General features: G+C 39.3%; 1 protein-coding gene across 4 annotated transcripts in view; it reads right to left on the bottom strand.

The window, feature by feature from the left end:
- Nucleotides 1-296: 296 nt before the first annotated feature.
- Nucleotides 297-24,152, bottom strand: part of PLEKHB2 (pleckstrin homology domain containing B2) — a 71,645-nt gene continuing 47,789 nt past the window's right edge. For 2 of the 4 annotated variants that reach the window (XM_036076889.2, XM_036076890.2), the window contains exons 6-8: nt 16,350-16,439; nt 7,502-7,610; nt 297-3,051 (exon numbers count right to left, since the gene is read on the bottom strand). In XM_036076889.2, the coding sequence (XP_035932782.1) occupies nt 2,915-3,051; nt 7,502-7,610; nt 16,350-16,439 (336 nt within the window). In that variant the 3' untranslated portion in view covers nt 297-2,914. The remainder of the gene's footprint in view (nt 3,052-7,501; nt 7,611-16,349; nt 16,440-24,152) is intronic. The other 2 variants (XM_036076891.2, XM_036076892.2) reach the window with 2 other exon arrangements.

The raw sequence follows: 24,152 nt of genomic DNA, 5'->3' as shown, positions 1-24,152 counted from the left end.
CATCCAGTATAGCCTGGATGATACCTGCCTTACAGTTACTTCAAGACTTTAATGAGTCATTGTTTTCTGATGTGGTAATGCATTCCCCAGCACTTAGGGCATTCTCAGTAAGTGCCATTCTTATTGCCCATGATGCAGCAGAAATAGCTGACAGTACGTTACTGTAAAATAACCGAAAAAAAAAGATTGGTGGTTGCCAAAGTGGGGGGTGGGGAGTGGGAGAAATGGGGTAAGCTGGGTTTTATTTTTTAGTTCAAATAAATTTTTAAAAAAATAAAAGTCACAATGAAACATGCTTTATGGTTAATCATTTAATGTATTAACATTTTCACTTATAAACATACAATTTGCATATATAGGGAAAAACAGGTTCTGTGGACACAAGAGAATACACGAGACAGGGAAGCAATCAGAAAACAGATCAATTCTAGGGGGAAAAAAATGGACCTGCATTCCAAGCCTCTGTCTACATAAACTTGGGAAGGAGAAAGAAAAATGAAACAGGATCGTAACTGATGTAGAAAATAAAGTTGGGACATTCGTCTCAAACACAAGAACGTCTCCTTATGATCCAGGTCTTGGGGCCTGGCCTGTTTCAGGATGATCATCTGAAACACAGCCACTGGTCTCTTCCTTCTCTTTACTATGACCCTGAAGTGCACTCCAGGAATTAAAAGAACAATCAGATCGGCATGTGTGCAATGTCAGTGGCCAACTTCTTCCAGGTACATTATACAGAAGTACATATGAACGCGGAATGCTTACTCACACCTGAACAAGTTCCTTCCACCTCATCTAACTTGTTGATTTAGGATTACGTAAATTGAGGTGATCACAGAGTTAACATCTTTGGAAGTTGGACCAGGGAAATGAAGTATCTCAGCCCATCTTTATAACTACTATGCATTTCATATCAGCATCAAATCACTGGCAACAGTGAATTTCCAGGCTCAACTATGTCTGCCCAATCAGGCTGGCCAACAGGGTGCACAACATGTGCCCAAGCTTCAATTCACACCTCCCCTTCTGTCAGTGGGGGGACTCTGCTTCCTGTGCATTTCAGTGACATAACTTAGTAGTCTGTGGTTCCAGTAACTCCAAGTTCAAAATTAATACCCCAATGCAACATTAAAACTGTTTAATATTTTATTAGTAAAGCATCCAGCTCCAGTAATGACTACAATCTCAACAAAGCCATTCTTACTACATAGGATGTAAAATCGTAAAAGCAACATTTTTAACCATCAAAACCAGCGTTGTCACACATCATGTGGCAATTTTCTACCATCCCAAATATCCAAAGAGGTGACAGTCAAGTGCACCTCCTTTCAGCTAGATACAGACTCTACAGCAGCAGCAGGTTCACCAGAACTGTCCAGGAAAGGTCGCTTGGCAGATGGCTTCATATGCAGATCTATTTAAGTCTGCTCAGAGTTGTAATCAGCTGACCAGTAAAACAAATGAGCTATATAAGTAACTGGCCACAGAAAATAAAAACATTCTGTGGCACTAGGAGCGTATTTTGTGGAAACAGGGCCACACGGAGTGCGAGGACAGGGACTATTACTGTGCTAAATTGCCTTGGTAGAAGTACATTTTTTAAAGCATGCAGGACAGAAAACTGGACTAATTAGAAGCTTTAAAATTTCACATAAATAAGAGAAGTGCAGGATTATGGGTTTTCCAGAGCTTCACACATAGCTGGGGCTCAAAATTAAATGTTTAAGCTTCTCTGTGACACCTGAGTCAGGAATAAAAACAAAGCTGGCGCCCTGGTCAGGTTCACTAATATCTTGACAGCAAGTCATTCAAGTCCTTAGGCTTCATTTCCCATCTCTAACCTGAGTCTCCCCCACAGCCATGGTCCAAGAGCCCTCACTATGCCACCACCAGGGCTCCATGCACCCTAGTGCTTGGGGACAGCCACAGTGCCCCAGTCCTGCACAAAACAGGACACCTGCTTTTTAACAGCCTTCAGAAGGATGGGAAAGAGCATCCTCTGCACAGTGCAATCTCTGGAGGCCTAACACAGTAACACTGTAAGTATGGCTCTCATTCCATTTTCCTCACCATTCTTCTAATAGCACTTTCTCAACAGGTAGAAAAATAAGCTATAAGTAGGCTGAGGTGGCAATAAAAATACTCAAAGCAGACACTAAAAACATAATGTCTCTGAATAAAGCAAATCTATCTCCACAGACTTGTAACTGTTTTGCCTTCTTCAAGTTTTAAAGGATAAAGCCCTAAAACTTTGAGGCTCAAGTCAATTCCTAATGTGGGATATTTTCCAAGTATCACTACCAAGAAAACAAAGAATAAAATGAAGAAGCATCATTTTAAAGGGGGGGAGGGGGAAGGGAGGGCTGCCCCTCCCCCATCATCCTGAGCAGTCACTGGCCCCATAGATCGTGGGAATACCAACCCCACTGCCTCAGGGAAGTTCCTGAGAGCTTACCAGCTCATAATTCCTGAAGTTACATGCAGCCAGTTCTGATCTGAGGCTTGAAAGTTTGATATTAAACAGAAAGAAGCTGCAGTTCTCCTTGCCACATAACTCACTCATACATCACCATACTATTAACATAACACTAAAGTAAACTGTCCCTTAAGCACTACACCTAACTGAAAAGAAAACGCCTTTCAAAACAGGTATACTCAAAATAAGGTATTCTGAGAGTTCTATAAACAAACTCCTGGAATGAGCCAGTGCCCCAGAGTCATGTTTTAGCTAAACAGAAATCAGAAGCCTTCTCTACAGTACGTGTATGGATTAGTTATAACTATGATGTTACCACTTTCAAAAGAACTATTCAAACTATTATTAAAAACATTTATCACCAACAGAAAACACCCTGCAAATTATAGTATTGCACACAGGGCATCAGAAGCTATGCACATCCAGATCTGAAGGACTCTAGAAGACCCAGAACAGAGACCCTAAGGCCATGCCCGTGGCTGCCCCAGCCAGCATGCCCAGTGCCAGATCACTGTCGCTGTCTCGATACCGCTCCCGAATGATGACGTGGTTGGCAGGCTGTTGTCCATAAAGTCCTAAAAAAGAAGTACAAAAGCAGACGTTGTAAGGAGCAGTTTAAGTCCAACATTCCCTCAGAAAGACAGTGTGTCCTGAGAATGGTAAAGGCCACATCTCCCTGCATGTGCATCCCTCCTGCTGTCTTCCTCTGGAGAGGTATGTGGGGTGGCTGAGTGGTTGCTCCCCAGCTCCTCCACCAAAGGCTCAGGTGACAGTTTCTAAGACTATACCAAGAGGAAATCAAGGTGCTCAACTTTCCAAGGTCCAAAGCCCCAACCACTGCAAACAGCAGGATCCTCATGAAGCTGTAAGCTCCAGCTTCCAATGTCCACTTCTGCCTTCCACATCATGCTCATTAGTATGACAGGTAGATGGGGGAGAGCGTGGGAGAGACACAGAGCCTACAGACAAGGCGAGAGCCAAGAATCTGTACCTAAAGCTAAAAATGTAAAACCCATTTGAAAGCTAATTAGTTTCTTGATATTCATGCAAACCATTTTTAAATTAAACCTTAAATCCGCTAATACAATTCACTCTTCATTTTTAATCATGTCCTTATGGGGGAAAATACTTAGAGGGAAAACTTCTAAAAAGCAAACTTTAAACACATTTAATATTTAATTTGCATCATTAAAGTTTACAACTGGAAATGTATCACTGAACAAAGAGAACATCTTCTGTACTTCACAGCTACATTGTCTAACAGCTAATGAGCTTTAAAATTACTCAAATATAAATAACGTTAACTTTCCTCCCTGACCTGCTGTTCCCTTAACAATTCAGTCCTATGGGAGCTAGAAACTAATCCAACAGTAATGTATACATGTAGACGAAAACCAACAGCAAAATAAGATTTATAAATGCTCATCACTCTAAGCATTTACAGTACTACAAGCATTTACATGTACTGACTCACTTAATCCTCACAATATCCTTGTGAATTGAGTTTATTATTATCCCCATTTTACCAATGGGCAAAAGTGAGGCACACAGGGGTTAGAGGCTGTTAAGGGCATGCAAACCCAGGCATTGGGCTACAAAGTGTGCACTCATAACCACTAATGCCTCAAACAGACGGAGAAGGATAGGAGAGAAAAAAACCCAAAGCCACAGAGGAGTAGAAGGAGACCATTATAAACCTAAGGGCTGATCAAGTACAGGTAACAGCACTGGAAGTCAACAATCTTTTACACGTTTAAATCTCAAAATTGGTGAACTGTAATATTTACTTTCACAGCCTTGAAAGCTAAAAGTTTTCAATTAGGCAACTGTAACTATGAAATGTAGGATAGTAGAAACTAGTAAGCTGACTTAATTAAAAGATCCCTTAGACGATCTAAATCTGCATTCCTCTCAGTAGGTTACACCAAGGGACACCCATACCACATGACCAGGAGAGCCCTCTCCTGCAGCTCGTGCTCACCTCTGCTCCTACCAAGGAGGGAAGTCCTTACCCAAGTCAGTTGGGGACATTTCCAAGTTGTACTTATTGTAATTACCTAATAATTTAACTAAGCTTTACATAAATGGTCAAAATGTGAATGTGAAACAGACAGATATTATTTCCCCAAGATAACTAAATTAGATACTTTAGGGAAGACTAAATAAAGGCAGGTAACATTTACAAATTACTATTAAAGCAAGGAACTGAGTAAATTATAGAAGAATCACAAAATCTGGCCTTCTCATTTGTACTTGCCAAGGGAAACTGCAGGGCAAAAATGCGTCATGAGTACAGTCTCTACAAGACAGAAAACTCCAACCAAAGGAGCCAACTCAAAGCAAAGACCTAGAGCCTATATATCAAAAGACAGTTGAACAACTGTCCACTAATGTGGGTAAATCAAAACAGAACACTTATAGTGTGTACACAGCACCCTTTGTATTTGTTAAATTGGCTGACTGACCACTAGCTCCAATCATATTACAGAGAAGGCCTTGGGGCACCTGGCTGGCTCAGTCAGTACAGCATGTGACTCTTGGTCTTGGGGTCTTTACTTCAAGCCCCACATTGGGTGTGGAGATTAAAAGTAAAATCTTTGAGAAAAAAAAAAAAGAGAGAGAGAGGCCTTTATTTAACCTGCTCTACAAAGGATGAGGATGTCTATGAACAATGGAAGGCAGTATGTCATGAAGTTGGCAAAGCACCGGGGTATCTAGAAGAGCTGACTGAGGAGCTCCAGTATGGTTATCAGCACAACACTACCGTGGAATGACCACAAACCAACTCGCCCCTCCAGAGCAAGTATACCTGCTAGCTGGTCACAATGCTAATGCTGAAGGACGACCTACTGACTCTGCCATTTGCAGCAGTATCTTGAGGGTGCCCACTGAGAGTGCTATCTATCTCTTTTCCTATGAGGCAAGTCAACGGCAAAGACAGAATCTGATTTACAGAAATTCCCTTCACAAGTACTTCTGCAAAACTTCAACTCTTCTGAACAGTAAGAAACAGCTGAGATTACCCCAGTCTGGAAGTCTGGCAGCTGAATAAGAAAGAGGCTAGCTCTCATGGCTTGGTTAGGCTAGGGCTTAAAAACCCACCACCAACTCCAAGATAAATGGGCAAAGAAATCAAATTTATAAACAATCATACCATGTTTATCTTCACCAGTCATCAGAGAAAAGTAAACTAAAGCCACCTGACAATCCACTTTAGACCTAAAAACTTTTAGAGCTAACAACAATAGGAAATCTTTCAGGACAACTGAGAAACCAGTGTTTCATGAACTCCTAGTGGTGTTAGAAACTGGTAAACTGTTCTGAAAATCAACTGGGTAAATGGTATTAAGATTTATTGTCATCTTTCAGATGAAATGATATAAAGTCCAAATTTCCCGCAAAACAATCCGGAGATAAGGAAAGGAGATGGAGGTGAAACAAAATCAGGCATGATGTAGTGTCTGAAGCTGGTAATGGACAAATGACAGTTCATTAAACTATTGTCCCTACTTTCACATGTTTGAGAACTTTTATAAATTTCAATGGTACCAAAAGAAATATAAATGTCTATGCCCCTTTACATATTAACTTAATAAACACAAATAAAAAATGTATTCTAAAACATATTTAACAGGAATGAAAAAGAAAATCATTAGATGTTTTAAGTAATATCTACCATTGCAAACAGGAAAAAAAGAAAGTAAACAGCCAATACTAGAAGATTCAACTAATGATATACCACCCAATATGATAATATGAAGTCATTAAAAATTACTTATGGAGATTATGTAGCACTCTGGATAAAATACGTAAAATTTTTAAATGAGAAAAGAAATGTAAAAAGTAATATATGACTGCAAAAATGAAAAATTTATTTTATATGGGAAAGGTAATTCAAACAAAAATAGTTGTGCTAAGATCACAGGACCAACAAATACTTCATTTTTTAGCATCAGCATTTTATTGGTTTTCAACTTGACATGATAAAAAGTCAAGCAAGCAGAATCCCTCATGGTCCATGCTAGTTGAGCAAACCGCATCAGACTGCAGGAACAGATGAGCAGAAATACTCTTGTATTAGGTGCTAAATTAAAGTATGAGAAACCAAAGTAACCACCAATAATTAGAAGGACACTTTGACTCGGGGCTGGTGACCCCTGGGCCTCCCTGTGGCATTAGCATGAGTGACCACTTACCTTTCTGATAACAGATTCTCCTTCCACTGCTTCTGTGTTAAGACATTGCACTAGGTTTGCTCACAACCTCCTGATTTCCTATCTCTCTCTGAGCTCCGGGCTCTTGTTCTAGGCTATTCACCAGCTCATTCTCTTATATGTTGATCTAACATGCCATGTCCCCTGCAACCTGCCCCTGCCTAACTTCTCCTGCTCTCCCGGCATCTGGGTGTGCCCTTGCTCTTCAGTCCATCAGTCACATGGCTCTCAGCCCCCTCGCCCTGACTGCAGGCTCCAGCCTCATGGCCAGCATTCTCCTACACCTCCACCTTAGACCTCCCACTGTCCAAACTGCACCCAGGACTTGATGCTACCCACACAGGCGAGTTACTCACATCTACAATCTTTCTCAGGTAAGGTGAAAAACAGAAAAAGTGCATCAAAAGCCCAGAATAAATATAAGTACCTTCCAGGCTTTTACTTCACCTGCAAAAGGGAATATCACCTGAGTAGTGATAATTTTTGAAGGACGTTACCAAAAGAGAAAAATAAGAGAAAGTTATCCCTTAAAACTGGCCTCTTAGTTTGGTTGCTCCATAATATAAGTGAATACCAGTAAGTACAAATTCTCTCCTTGGGAACAAAACTAGATGCAATAGTGAAGTTTTTAAAAGCCTACTCTAACTTTCTAAGATAGTATAAAAGTACATAATACTTTTTATTTTAAACCCAGTAGCAGATCTATACCAGAAACATAGCTCACTTATCCTTAAACTAAGAAATACAAATCTTTCAGGACTCATCTACCCACTAAATGAAGAGAAATAAAGAATGGAAGGAATGGAGTTACCTGCATATGGGTACTGGTAGGGTACAGCATAAGCCTGCCCGTTCGCAGCATAGACAACTTGAGTTCCTGGAGGGTATACACCACTGTATGGACCATAGCCATATGCCTGCTGAAAAGAAATAGGCCCATCAGAAATACAATTTTGAAATTCAGCATCAATTTGTAATAAAAATTCTCAACAAAGTGGGTGGAGAGGGAATGTAATTCAACTTAATAAAGGTCATATATGACAAGCCCACAGCTGACATCATATTCAACAGTGAAAAGTTAAAAGCTTTCCTCTAAGATCAGGAACAAGACAATAAGATGCCCACTCTTACCACTTTTATTTAACATCATAATCAAAGTCCTGGAGAAAAAGAAATGAAAGGCAAATAAATTGAGAAGTAATAGGAATAGTAATTGAGAAGGAATAGTAAAACTGTCACTATTTGCAGATGATACGATATTATACCTAGAAAACTCTAAAGAAAACTACCAAAAACCTATTAGAACTAAAAAAAGGAATTCAGTGAAGTTACAGGATACAAAATCAATATATACAAAACTGTTGTGTTCCTATACACTAATAACTATCAGAATGACAAATTAAGAAAACTATCCCATTTATAATTATATCAGAAACAGAAAAACCTAGGAATGAATTTAACCAAAGAGAAAGACCTGTACACTGAAAGCCATGAGACACTGAAGGAAAAAAAAAAAAAATTGAAGGAAACACAAATGAAAAAAATATTCTATGCTCATGGACTGTAGAATAGTTAAAATGTCCATACTATCCAGAGCAATCTACAGGTTCAATGCAATCGCTATCAGAATTCCAGTCGTATTTTACCCCCAGAAACAGAACAAACAATTCTACAGTTTGTATGGAACCACAAAAGACCCCAACAGCCAAAGCAACATTAAGGGAAAAAACATCAAAGCAGGAGACATCATACTCACCAATTTCAAACTGTATGACAAAGCTACAGTAATCAAAATAGTATGATACTGGCATAAAAACACACAGACAGATCAATGGAACAGAACAGAGAGCCTAGAAATAAACCCACACATACATGGTCAATTAATTTATGACAAAGGAGCCAAGAATACACCATAGGGAAAGGACAGTCTCTTCAATAAATGGTGTTTGAAAAACTGGACAGCCACATGTACAGAATGAAACTGAAACACTATCTTACATCATATACAAATTACTATTGTTTTGGGGTGCCACAAACCACACCCATAAAATGGGCAAACTTAATTGATAAATCTTGTGTGTTCTGACTGCTCCACCAACTACTAGTTCCTGTCTCTCTCCCTCTCAGGCCTTCCTATTTCCTGAGACACAACAATATGGAAATGAGGCCAATTAATAACCCTACAATGGGTTGGCTCAGTCAGTTAAGCATCTGCCTTTGGCTGAGGTCATGATCCCAGGGTCCTGGGACCAAAGCCCTCAATCGGGCTCGAGCAGGAAGCCTGCTTCTCCCTCTCCCTCTGCTGCTCCCCCTGCTTGTTTGTTCTTTCTCTCTGTCAAATAAATAAATAAATAAAATCTTAAAAAAAAAACTATAATGGTCTCTAAGTGGTCAAGTGAAAGGAAAAGTCGCATGTCTCTCTCTTTAAATCAGAACCTAAGAATAATTAAGCTTAGTGAGGAAGGCATGTGGAAAGCCAAGACAGGCCAAAAGCTGGGCCTCTTGTACCAAGCAGTTAGCCAAGTTGTGAATGCAGAGGAAAAATTCTTGAAGGAAATTAAAAGTGCTACTTGGGGGGTGCCCGGGTGGCTCAGCTGGTTAGGCATCCGACTCTTTATCAGGTCATGATCTCAGGGTCGTGAGATGGAGCCCCACATTGGGCTCCATGCTCAGTGCAGAGTCCACTTGAGATTCTCTCTCCCTCTCCCTCTGCCCCTCCCCCTATTCATGTTCTCTCTAAAATAAATAAAATCTTTAAAAGTGCTACTCCAGTGAACATACAAATGGTAAGCAAAACAGCCATACAGCTAATATGGAGAAAGTCTGAGTAGTCTGGATAGATAGAAAATTAAACCAGTCCAACATTCCCTTAAGCCAAAGCCTAATCCTGAGCAAGGCCCTGACTCACTTCAATTCTGTGAAGGCTGAGAGAGGTAAGGAAGCCAGCCTAGCAGCAGAACCCCCTCTAGCAATTTTCAGCAGTTCCAGGAAGGAGAATATGAAGGACTAGGAATGTTGCTGGGTGGGAAGACCCTGAGGTCTGAGACCTCGGCAGGTGACTGGCAGTCTTCCAGCAGCACATGTCTGTGAATGGGCATTGCGAGACATGGGCAATGGACCCACCTTCACTGACCAAGTGAATGACTGCTATATTCTGGGAAATCTGGAGACAAAAGGCCCAGCCTTCTTTACGAGCTCACAGGTGGGGGAGGGGAGGGCGAGGAGGACAGATGCTTACAGACAATTACAATTACTGTTGTCATGTGACAAGTACTGTATGTGGCACAAGGGAGAATAGGTTGCTGCTGTCAGACAAATAGCTGCATAGTTTAAACCTGTCATCTTATAAAAACAGGACACAGGAGTTACGCTTCTGGAAGATGGCAAAGATGTAGGGAACAAAGATGTTCCCTATTCCTCCTACTAAGTACAACTGAAAACCCTGAACATAATATATAAAACAAACATAAAGAGACTCTGAAAGATGGCAAGAAGGTGGCACACTGGCTAGGGACCTCAGGACCCTAAGAAGGACAGATGGTGAGCTCCCTGGGTTTCCTTTTTGCCTCCTATATCCTCGACTAACTAAAGGAGAAGACAGGAACCAGTAAATACAGACAAAAAGGCCCCCAAGAAAAGCCTGCTCTCTCTACCCAAAAAACCTTGGGAGGAAAGGGGCAATCTGGCAAGAAAGACCATTTTTAGGCAGTAACTGTTCTACTCCAGTCCAACACTACAGAAATAACTGTGGCCCCACCCCAACTCCCACCAGCAAGGCCAAGTATACAGAGTGAACTTCCATGTTTGGCAGGCTGTAATAAGGCACCCTCCCCCCGCCACCCCTGTCGCAAGTTGTGTCAGAGAAGGCCAAGTAGGGAGCTGAGAATTTCATCCCTGCCAGATGGAGACCATGTAAGGAGCCAGAACTCCCACCTCTGTCCAGCACAAACCAGGTGCCCCTCCCAGACCCATGGGATGCAATCAGCAGAGACCTAGTGGAAAGCACAGTATCAGTGGAAGCTAGTGGGGAGCAGTAAAGAGGAACCCTCCAATTCCCAACCCTCCTGACAAGGAGGTGACAAGAAACCGAACACCTGGGAGTTTGGCTCAGTGGAGAACCTGCACGTCCATCCCTACATGGCAGCAACAGAGTAACTCCCTCTTCACCCACAAGAACAGCATTGGAAGGAAGTACACTAAAATATAAGATTTAAGTAAGATTCAGTCTCATTAATACTTAAAATGCCCAAGTTTCGATAAAAAATCATTTGTCCTATCAAGTATCAGGAAGATCTCAAAATGAATAAAACAACAAAAGAGATTTTTAAAGATTTTCTCTTATCTGAGAGTGAGACAGAGAGCACGAAAGAGGAAGCACAAGCCGGGGGGAGGTGCAGAGGGAGAAGTAGGCTCCCCAATAAGCAAGGAGCCCGATGCGGGGCTCAATCCCAGGACCCCAGGATCATGACCCAAGCTGAAGGCAGACGCTTAACTGACTGAGCCACCCAGGAGCCCCTCTAGGAAGCTTTTTAAAGCAGCTATCATAAAAATATTTCAAAAAGCAATTATGAACACATCTGAAATACATTTTTAAAAAGTCTACGCAAAAACAGAAAATCTCAGGAAAAACAATGTAAAGATATATACACATATTTATATATTTTCAAGATATAAAAAATAAAATGAAAATTTGAGGAAAAAAATTATATAAAAAATACAATAAGTGAGCTTAACAACAGAATAGAGATGAGAAAAAGAATCAGTAAACAGGAGTATAAATTGGAGAGAAAAAAGACTGATGAAAAGAAAATGAACAGAATCTGAGACGTATCTAACATTCATGTCATCAGTTTCAAAAGAGAAAGGAGGTGGGACTGAAAACACATTTCAGAAATAATGGCCTAAATTTTCCCAAATTTAGCAAGAACCATAAATCTACATATTCAAAAAACTGAACTAAACAAGATAAACCTCCCCCAAAATCCATACCAAAACACATTATAGTCAAACTTCTCAAAACTAAGCACAAAGAAAGCAGCTAGAAACAAACAATGCACTAAATACATGGGGGAAAAAATTTAAATGATAAGATTTATCCTCAGAAACCATAAAGGCCAAAGAAAACAGCACACACTTGCCAAATGTTCAAAGAAATATCAACTCAGAATTCTACACTAGTGAAAATATCCTCCAGAAATGAAGAAGAAATCAAGACATTCTCAGATGAAAGAAAACAGAATCTGTTGCCAGCTGATCTATCCTAAGAGAATGGCAAAAGGAAGTTCACTAAACAAAAAGTAAACAATAAAAAAAGGAATCCTGAAATATCAGGAGGTAAGAAAATATGGTCAGAACAGAAATACATGTAAATATAATAAACTTTTCTTCACATCTTGACTTTTCTAACAAGTCTGACAGCTGAAGCAAAATTCTTTTTTTTTTTTTTGAAGCAAAATTTCTAACATATGGTCCTCATATATAAAAGAAATGTGAATGCTTGACTTTGAAAAATATGTATTTATGAATAACGTAATAACTAGAACCACCACTAAAAAAGAAATACAAAGAGATACACTCAAGAAACATTATAGATAAATCAAAATGCAATTTTTGGGGTAACTGGGTGGCTGAGTTGGTTAAATAAGCGTCCAACTCTTGGTTTGGGCTCGGGTCATGATCTCGGGGGTCGTGAGATCGAGCCCCACTCTCTGCAGAGTCTGCTTTGGATTCTTTCTCTCCCTCTGCCCCTCCCCCCACTCACACACTCTCTCTTCCCCTAAAATAAATAAATCTTTTTAAAAAATGAAATTTTAAAATCTGTTCAAATAACTCACAAAAAGCTTAAGTAAAAGAACATAGAGAAATTAAAACAGAACTAAAGGAAAACAAAAATCAAAATGGCATACTTAAACCTAACATATCAAAAATACATTAAACGTAAATGGTCTAAATATACTAGCTACAAGATGAAGGTTTGTCAGATGTACAGGGAGAGATGACCCAATTATATGCTGCCTATGAGAAACTCACTTCAAATGTAATGGTATATGCAGCTTGAAAGAAAAAAGATGGAAAGAGGCACCATGCAAACAATAAAAAGTAAGCAGAAGTGGCTATATCAGTATCAGATAGAGCAGACATCAGACAGAAAAAAATTACCAGAAACAGAAAGGGACATTACATTATAATACAGTTAATCCAGCAAGAAAATATAAAAAACAGAGTTGCACATATAAATTAGACAACTTATATGAAAAGGACCAATTCCTCAAAAAGTACAAATTACTACAACCCACTCAATAGGAAATAGAGAATAAACAGTCCTATAACTATTAAGAAAATAGAATTTATAATTAAAAATATCCCAAAAAGAAATCTTCAGGCCCGGACTGTTTTATTGGAGATTTCTACCAAATATTTAAAAAAGAATTAACACCAATTCTATATAATCTCTTCTAGAAAAAAGAAGAGCAGGGAAACACTTCCCAAAACTCATTCTGTAAGGCCAGTATTACCCGATAGCAAAATAAGAGTACAAAAAAAAAAAAAAAAAAAAACTACAGACCAACATCCTTCATGAATATAGATGCAAAAATTTTTATAATATTAACAAACAGAATTCAGCAATAAATGAAAAGAATTATACACCCCAACTAAGTGAAGTTTATTTCAGGGATGCAAGGCTGGTTCAATATTTGAAAATCAATCAGTATGATCCATCATATTAGCAGGTTAAAAAAAAAAATCACATGACCATATCAATTGATGCAGAAAAAGTATTTCACAAAATTCAACACCTATTCATGATTTAAAAAAAAAAAAAAAAAAACTGTCAGACAACTAGAAATGGAGGGAACTTCCTCAGTTTATTGTAGAACATCCTCAAAAACCTACAGCTAACATCATACATAATGTAGAAAAACTGAATGCATTCCCCCTAAAATCAGGAATAAGGCAAGGATGCCTGCTCTCACCACTGCTATTCAACATAATATTAGAAATTCCAACCTGGGCAAGGAAATAGGTGGCACACAGGCTGGAAAGGAAGAAGTAAAACTCTCCCTATTTGTAAATGACATGGTTGTCTATGTAGTATATCCCAGAGAAGTACAAAAAAATACTTCTAGAACCAGTAAGTGAGCTTAGTTAAGTTCATAAGCTACAAGATCAACAAACAAAAATCAATAAACTTGGGGAAATTGAAATTTAAAATACAATACCATAGACAAAGATTCAAAAAAAAAAAGAAATAATAGTAAATCTAATAAAACATGAATAAGATTTTTATACTGAAACTATAAAATGCTGGTGAAAAAATCAAAGAGCATCTAAGAGAGACAGTCCATTCATTGATCGGAAAACTCAACATAATAAAAATGTCAATTCTCCCCCAATAAACCTGATACAGAAATTTAAAACAATTTCTATCAAAATCTATCAAGGCTTTGTTGTAGATTTAGACACTTCATATGGAAAGGAAATGGAACGAGAACAGTTAAGGGAATTCTGAGAAGGAAGAATAAAGTGGGGGATCAGTCTATCCAATCTCAAGACATTTTTTTTTTTTTAAAGATTTTATTTATTTATTTGAGAGAGAGAATGAGAGACAGAGAGCATGAGAGGGAGGAGGGTCAGAGGGAGAAGCAGACTCCCTGCCGAGCAGGGAGCCCGATGCGGGACTCGATCCTGTGACTCCAGGATCATGACCTGAGCCGAAGGCAGTCGCTTAACCAACTGAGCCACCTAGGCGCCCCCAATCTCAAGACTTTTTATACAGCTACACTCATCAAGTCTGTGTGGTGTCAGAGGAAGAAAAACACAGAGATCAATGGGACTGAACAGAGAACCGAGAAATAGACACACACAAATACAGCCAACTGATTTTTAACAGAGATGCAAAAGCAATTCCAGAAAGGACTAAAAGTCTTTTCAACAAATTGTAGTGGAACAATCAGACATCCATATTCAAAAAACGAACCTTAACTTAACCCTAACACCTTATAAAAAATTAACTCACAATGGAAAACACTTAAGTGTAAACCCTGGGACTATAAAACTTTCAGAAAATAGCACAGGAGAAAACCTTAGGAAACCTGGTCTGGTGAAGTGTGAAACATGACAACAAAAGCACAAACCATAAAAACTGAGAAACTGGACTGCATGAAAATTAAAACTGTGAAAGACATTGTTAAGAGAATAAAAACACATGCTACAGAACACATATCTGACAAAGCGTTCCTATTTCAAACATATATATGACAACTTCAAAACTCAATGTTAAAAAAAATAATTAGAAAACAAGCAAAAGACATAGGACATTTTACTGAACAGGATATATGATGTCAAATAAGCACATAAAAAATGGCAACATCACTACCTATTAGGGAAACACAAATTAAGATCAGAATGAAATATCACTACACACCTGTTGAACAGCTAAAATAAAAAAACAGTGATGCCACTTAATGCTGGGGAGGATGCAGAGAAACTGGATTACTCATCAGTGAAATGGTAGAGTCATTCTGGAAAGTAGTTTGCTAGCTTTTCAAAAAACTAACCATGTATTTACCATACAAAAGACCCAGTAATTCCATTTTGGAGCATTTTTTCGCAGAGAAATAAAACCTTATGTTTCTACAAAAACGTGTACATGATGACTGTTCACGGTGGGTTTATTGGTAATAGTCAGAACTCTGAAACAACCCGAACAGATAAATGCTCCTCAATACTTAATGAGGTACACATGCAACAATCTGGATGGCTCTAAAGGGCACTGTGCTAAGTGAAATATACCAAACTCAAAAAGATCACATGCTGTATGACTCAATTTATATAACATTGTGGAAATGATAAAATTATACAGACAGAGAACAAATCAGTGGTTGACAGGAGTTAGGAAAGGGGAAGGAAGATGTGACTATGTAAGGATGTAGAAGGAAGATTTTGTGAACAGTTTTATATCTTGACTGAGGGGCTTACATAAATCTACACATATGATAATATGACACAAAACCAGACATAAACATTGTGCCAATTTCAAATTCCTGGTTTTGATTTTATCTAACATGTAACAACTGGGGAGCTGGGTGAAGAGTACATGAGATCTCTACATATTATTTTTGCAACTCCCTATAAATCTATAATTATTTCAAAATCAAAAGTTGAAAAAACAAAACAAAACAGAAGTACCTCCCACAACAGAGACTTCTATATGTAGCACTGACCACTTGGCACTTCTAACTAGGAGATACCCCCAAGGTATTTGGTATGTGATTTTTTAAGGTTTTGTTTTTTCAAAATAAAAGAAACATTTTTTCTGATTATAAAGAGAATTCAAATATTTGAATTCTCATTTATTAATTAATTCATTAAGTATAAACCATAAATCATCAACATCATATTACCAAAGCAACTGTCATTAACATGAATCATTTTCAGGTCTATCTTTAAAACAAAACGTGAACATGAAGATTATAAATTTTATGAAAGAAAACAATAATCTGTTTTTAAAAAAAGTTTAAAGAAGAAAAGGGTTGAGTACGTTTCTAATTTCTCTCATAGTGGCTCAAGGTTCTTTTTTATTTTTTAAAAAGGACAGTAGCACAGAGACCCCAATTTCCCTTCACTTGGATTCCAAAACACCAAGATTCGCTCCCTACCTCGGGGGTTGGTGCAGCATAGGCTGTATAAGGAGGTGGGGAAGAAGCCACAGCTGTCTCATCATACAGGACCTCTGAGCCAACGTAAGCCTATGAGAGGAGAGAGAGAATGAAAGAGAGCTGTCACAAAGCAACTACAGGCTCTTAGGATTCTATGTGTATATATCCTTTTTATTCAGCAAATTCTTAAAAATTATAACAGCAGGGGGGCGGAGCAAGATGGCGGAGGAGTAGGAGACCCGGATTTCGTCTGGTCTCAGGAATTCAGCTGGGTAGGGATCAAACCATTCTGAACACCTACGAACTCAACAGGAGTTCGAAGAAAAGAATAGCAACAACTCTGAACAGAAAAGCGACCACTTTCTGGAAGGTAGGATGTGCGGAGAAGTGAATCCAAGGCAATATACGGGAGGATAAACGGCAGGGGAGGGGGCCTCCGTCGGCCACTTCTGGCAAGTGATAGAGCCACGGAGCACAAAATCGGAACTTTTAGAAGTGGGCTCCGCTAAGGGACATCGCTCCAGTGGCTAAGCAGGGGGTGGGACCCTCGCGGGACAGTATGGTCTCAGGACCCTTGGGGTCACAGAAAGACCGGGGGTGCCTGAGTGCGGCAGAGCTTCCAGGTATCGGAGCAGGGAAGCTGGATGCAGAGATGGAGCCGAGGCGCGGGCTCTCAGCTCGGGGTTCTTATAAACCGTGATCTGCGGCACAGTCGGGCCACTGCTCCTCCAGCAGGGACCCAATGCGGCAGATCTGGGGAGACTCCCCCTTCTCCCCTGGGAGAAGCGGCACGGGAGCGCACCGCAGGGATCTGCTGGGTTTGGAGACTCCACACCAGGTCGGGTGCCAGAGATAGAAACGCTCGGTCACAGGCTGGGTGAGCACGGAGTGCGGCCAGAGACCAGGGAGATGGGAGTGACTGACTGCTTTTCTCTGGGGGTGCACTGAGGAGTGGGGTCCCGAGTTCTTGGCTCCTCCCGGGCAGAGACTGGGAGGCCGCCGTTTTCACTCTTGGCCTCCAAAGCTGTACGGAAAGCTTGCAGGGAACAAAAAGCTCCTGAGAGCAAACCCGAGCATATTACTTAGCCCAGACCGGACAAGAGCGGGGCAATTCCACCTCCGGCAAAGACATCTGGGAACCACGGCAACAGGCCCCTCCCCCAGAAGATCAGCGAGAACAGCCAGCCAAGACCAAGTTTACCGATCAATGAGAACGGCAGAACTCCAGTGCTAGGGGAATACTGCACATAGAATCCATGGCTTTTTTACCATGATTCTTTAGTCTTTCAAAGTTAATTTTTTTTTAACTGTCTTTTTTTTTTTTTTTGAATTTTTCTTTTTCCCATTTTCAACCAACATCTTATCAATCCTTTTTTTAAAAAAAATTTTTTTTATTTTTCATTTTTAGAGTCATATTCTATCCCTTCATAGTAGTTACCCTTATTTTTGGCATATATATAAGTTGTTCTCTCTTTAAAATTTTGAGATACAGTTTCTTCTAACAGATCAAAATATACCCTAAATCTTTAGTGTATGGCTTTGTTCTACTCTCCTGCCTGATCACATTCTCTCCTTTTTTTTCTTTCTTTTTTTAAAATCCTTTCTTTTTTCAAACAACTTCTTATCAATTCCTTTTATAAAATTTTTTATAATTTTCATCCTTACAGTCATATTCCATCCCTTCATCATATCAACCCTTATTTTTGTACATATATAAGTTTTTCTTTCTTTAAAATTTTGAGAGGCACTTTCTTCTAACAGACCAAAATACACCAAAAATCTAGTGTGTGGCACTGATCTAGGCACAAGCCTGATCATATCTGATCATACACTGTTTTTTTTTGTTTTCTTCTGTTTTTGTTTGGTTTTTATCTTTTCCTTTTCCTTTTTTTTTTTTCTTTTTCTTTTTTCTTTCTTTCCCTTTCTTTATCCCCGGCTTCATGTCTTTTCTGATATCTTTAGAGTATATTTTCTGGGGACGTTGTTACCCTGTTAGCATTTTGTTCTCTCATCCATCTATTTTCCTTTGGACAAAATGACAAGATGGAAAAAATCACCTCAACAAAAAGAACAAGAGGTAGTACCGACTGCCAAGGACCTACTCAAAACAGACATTAGTACGATGTCAGATCTACAGTTCAGAATCATCACTTTAAAGATACTAGCTGGGCTTGAAAAAAACATGGAAGTTATTAGAGAAACCCTTTCTGGAGAAATAAAAGAACTAAAATCTAACCAAGTCGAAATCAAAAAGGCTATTAATGAGGTGCAATCAAATATGGGGGCGCTAACTGCTAGGATAAATGAGGCAGAAGAGAGAATCAGTGAGATAGAAGACTAAATGATGGAAAATAAAGAAGCTGGGAAAAAGAGAGATAAACAACTACTGGATCACGAGGGCAGAATTTGAGAGATAAGCAATACCATAACACAAAACAACATTAGAATAATTGGGATCCCAGAAGAAGAAGAAAGAGAGAGGGGCAGAAGGTATATTGGAGCAAATTATAGCAGAGAACTTCCCTAATTTGGGGAAGGAAACAGGCATCAAAATCCAGGAGGCACAGAGAACCCCTCTCAAAATCAATAAAAATAGGTCAACACCCCAACATCTAATAGTAAAACGTACGAGTCTCAGAGACAAAGAGAAAATCCTGAAAGCAGCTCGGGAGAAGAGATATGTAACCTACAATGGTAGAAACATTAGATTGGCAACAGACCTATCCACAGAGACCTGGCAGGCCAGAAAGGACTGGCATGATATATTCAGAGCGCTAAATGAGAAAAATATGCAGCCAAGAATACTATATCCAGCTAGGATGTCACTGAAAATAGAAGGAGAAATAAAAAGCTTCCAGGACAAACACAAACTAAAGGAATATGCAAACACGAAACCAGCCCTACAAGAAATCTTGAAAGGGGTCCTCTAAGCAAAGAGAGAGCCTAAAAGCAACATAAACCAGAAAGGAACACAGACAATATACAGTAACAGTCACCTTACAGGCAATACAATGGCACTAAATTCATATCTTTCAATAGTTACCCTGAATGTAAATGGGCTAAATGCCCCAATCAGAAGACACAGGCTATCAGATTGAACTAAAAAACAAGACCCATTGATATGCTGACTGCAAGAGACTCATTTTAGACCCAAAGACACCCCGAGATTGAAAGTGAGGGGGTGGAAAACCATTTACCATGCTAATGGACACCAAAAGAAAGCTGGGGTGGCAATCCTTACATCAGACAAATTAGATTTTAAAGCGAAGACTGCAATAAGAGATGAGGAAGGACACTATATCCTACTTAAAGGGTCTATCCAACAAGAGCTAACAATTGTAAATAACTATGCCCCTAACATGGGAGCAGCCAATTATATAAGGCAATTAATAACAAAAGCAAAGAAACACATTGACAACAATACAAAATAGTGGGGGACTTTAACACCCCCCTCACTGAAATGGACAGATCATCTAAGCAAAAGATCAACAAGGAAATAAAGACTTTAAATGACACACTGGACCAAATGGACTTCACAGACATATTCAGAACATTCCATCCCAAAGTAACGGAATACACATTCTTCTCTAGTGCCCATGGAATATTCTCCAGACTAGATCATATCCTAGGTCACAAGTCAGGTCTCAACTGGTACCAAAAGATTGGGATCATTACCTTCCTATTTTCAGACCACAATGCTTTGAAACTAGAACTCAATCACAAGAGGAAAGACGGAAAGAATTCAAATATATGGAGGCTAAAGAGCATCCCACTAAAGAATGAATGGGTCAACCAGGAAATTAAAGAAGAATTAAAAAAATTCATGGAAACCAATGAAAATGAAAACACAACTATTCAAAATCTTTGGGATGCAGCAAAGGCAGTCCCAAGAGGAAAGTATATAGCAATACAAGCCTTTCTCAAGAAACAAGAAAGGTCTCAAGTACACAACCTAACCCTACACCTAAAGGAGCTGGAGAAAGAACAGCAAATAAAGCCTAAACCCAGCAGGAGAAGAGAAATAATAAAGATCAGAGCAGAAATCAATGAAATAGAAACTAAAAGAACAGTAGAACAGATCAACAAAACTAGGGGCTGGTTCTTTGAAAGCATTAGCAAGATTGATAAACTGCTGGCCAGACTTATAAAAAAGAAAAGAGAAATGACCAAAATCAACAAAATCATGAATGAGAGAGATCACAACCAACACCAAAGAAATACAAACAATTATAAGAACATATTATGATCAACTATATGCCAGCAAATTAGATAACCTGGAAGAAATGGATGTATTCCTAGAGATGTATCAACTACCAAAACTGAACCAGGAAGAAACAGAAAATCTGAACAGACCTATAACCACTAAGGAAATTGAAGCAGGCAAAAAAATCTCCCAACAAACAAAAGCCCAGGGCCAGATGGCTTCCCAGGGGAATTCTACCAAACATTTCAAGAAGAATTAATACCTATCCTTCTGAAACTGTTCCAAAAATAGAAATGGAAGGAAAACTTCCAAACTCATTTTATGAGGCCACCATTACCTTGATCCCAAAACCAGACAAAGACCCCATCAAAAAGGAGAATTACAAACCAATATCCTTGATGAACATGGATGCAAAAATTCTCACCAAAATACTAGCCAATAGGATCCAACAGGACATTAAAAGGATTACTGACCACGACCAAGTGGGATTTATCCCTGGGCTGCAAGGTTGGTTCAACATCCGCAAATCAATCAACGTGATACAATACATTAACAAAAGACAGAACAAGAATCATATGATCCTCTCAATAGATGCAGAAAAAGCATTTGACAAAGTACAGCATCCTTTCTTGATCAAAACTCTTCAGAGTATAGGGATAGAGGATACATACCTCAAGATCATAAAAGCCATCTATGAAAAACCTACAGCGAATATCATTCTCAATGGGGAAAAACTGAGAGCTTTCCCCCTAAGGTCAGGAATACGGCAGGGATGTCCACTATCACCAGTGCTATTCAACATAGTATTAGAAGTCCTAGCCACAGCCATCAGACAACAAAAAGAAATCAAAGGCATCCAAATCAGCAAAGAAGAAGTCAAACTCTCACTCTTTGCAGATGATATGATACTTTATGTGGAAAACCCAAAGACTCCACCTCAAAACTGCTAGAACTCATACAGGAATTCAGTAGTGGCAGGATATAAAAGCAATGCACAGAAATCAGTGGCATTCCTAAACACCAACAACAAGACAGAAAAAAGAGAAATTAAGGAGTCGACTCCATTTACAATTGCACCCAAAACCATAAGATACCTAGGAATAAATCTAGCCAAAGAGGCAAAGGATCTGTACTCAGAAAACTATAAAATACTCATGAAAAGAAATTGAGGAAGATACAAAGAAATGGAAAAACATTCCATGCTCATGGACTGGAAGAACAAATATTGTGAAGATGTCAATGCTACCTAGAGCAATCTACACATTCAATACCATCCCCATCAAAATACCATCCACTTTTTTCAAAGAAATGGAACAAATAATCCTAAAATTTGTATGGAACCAGAAAAGACCCCGAATAGCCAGAGGAATGTTGAAAAAGAAAAGCAAAGCTGGTGGCATCACAATTCCAGACTTCAAGCTCTATTACAAAGCTGTCATCATCAAGACAGTATGGTACTGGCACAAAAACAGACACATAGATCAATGGAACAGAATAGAGAGCCCAGAAATAGACCCTCAACTATATGGTCAACTAATCTTTGACAAAGCAGGAATGTCCAATGGAAAGAAGACAGTCTCTTCAACAAATGGTGTTGGGAAAATTGGACAGCCACATGCAGAAGAATGAACCTGGACCATTTCCTTACACCACACACAAAACTAGACTCAAAATGGATGAAAGACCTAAACGTGAGACAGGAGTCCATCAAAATCCTAAAGGAGAACACAGGCAGCAACCTCTTCGACCTCAGCCGCAGCAACTTCTTCCTAGAAACATCGCCAAAGGCAAGGGAAGCAAGGGCAAAAATGAACTATTGGGACTTCATCAAGATAAAAAGCTTTTGCACAGCAAAAGAAACGGTCAACAAAGCCAAAAGACAACCAACAGAATGGGAGAAGATATTTGCAAATGACATATCAGATAAAGGGCTAGTATCCAAAATCTATAAAGAACTTATCAAACTCAACACCCAAAGAACAAAGAATCTAATCAAGAAATGGGCAGAAGACATGAACAGACATTTTTCCAAAGAAGACATCCAAATGGCCAACAGACACATGAAAAAGTGCTCAACATCGCTCGGCATCAGGGAAATCCAAATCAAAACCTCAATGAGATACCACCTCACACCAGTCAGAATGGCTAAAATTAACAAGTCAGGAAACGACAGATGTTGGCGGGGATGTGGAGAAAGGGGAACCCTCCTACACTGTTGGTGGGAATGCAAGCTGGTGCTACCACTCTGGAAAACAGTATGGAGGTTCCTCAAAAAGTTGAAAATAGAGCTACCATACGATCCAGCAATTGCACTACTGGGTATTTACCCCAAAGATACAAATGTAGGGATCCGAATGGGTATGTGCACCCAATGTTTATAGCAGCAATGTCCACAATAGCCAAACTGTGGAAAGAGCCAAGATGTCCATCAACAGATGAATGGATAAAGAAGATGTGGTGTATATATATACAATGGAATATTATGCTGCCATCAAAAGGAATGAGATCTTGCCATTTGCAATGACGTGGATGGAACTGGAGGGTGTTATGCTGAGCGAAATAAGTCAATCAGAGAAAGACATGTATCATATGACCTCACTGATATGAGGAATTCTTAATCTCAGGAAACAAACCGAGGGTTGCTGGAGTGGGGGCTGGGATGGGAGGGATGGGGTAGCTGGGTGATAGACATTGGGGAGGGTATGTGCTATGGTGAGCACTGTGAATTGTGCCAAGCCTGTTGAATCACAGATCTGTACCTCTGAAACAAATAATGCAATATATGTTAATAAAAAAAGAAGAAGAAGAAAATTCATCACATAGAAGAAGAAGAAGATAGTAGGAGGGGAAGAATGAAGGGGGGGAATCGTAGGGGGAGACGAACCGTGAGAGATGACGGACTCTGAAAAACAAACTGAGGGTTCTAGAGGGGAGGGAGGTGGGAGGATGGGTTATCCTGGTGATGGGTATTAAAGAGGGCACATTCTGCATGGAACACTGTGTGTTATGCACAAACAATGAATCATGGAACACTACATCAAAAACTAATGATGTAATGTATGGTGATTAACATAACAATTAAAAGTCCAAAAAAAAAAAAGCCTGAATTTGGGGGAAAAAAAAAATTAGAACAGCAAATAAAACAGCTCTCTGAGAAGCAGTGAACAGGAGTACCTCCCCACCACTCCCTTTCAACCCTGCACTCTGGTATCCTTTGAAATCGGGAGGAAGGGGTCCTCTTCAGCCATCTGCAAGAATCAAGAACAGAGCCCTCACTACCCAAGGAGACCACAGAGTCTTCCATCACCCAGGCCTTTTCAAAGGTGATGTACCACCCTCAACAACCCTTTTGTTAAATAAAAATCCTACAGTCTGAAATGTAGCAGTCAGAGATTGTTCTACACACAGCCTGCTTTTTGCATTAAAAAAAAAAATCCTTCATTAAATTACTTCCCAGTGGAAAAGAAAAATCAATGCAACTCTTAAAAAAAAAAAAATTCCATACAAAGCATCATTTTAGGATCCAAAAATGCTTGTTTCACAAGGCTGAGATGCTATATATAGAAAGGACTCTGTGGTCCTTTTCCAGCCATCCCTGT

Source organism: Halichoerus grypus, chromosome 4, assembly GCF_964656455.1.
Source record: "Halichoerus grypus chromosome 4, mHalGry1.hap1.1, whole genome shotgun sequence".
Lineage (NCBI taxonomy): Eukaryota > Metazoa > Chordata > Mammalia > Carnivora > Phocidae > Halichoerus > Halichoerus grypus.
The sequence above is the reverse complement of the archived record's forward strand: the minus strand, read 5'-3'. Positions and strand labels throughout refer to the sequence as shown.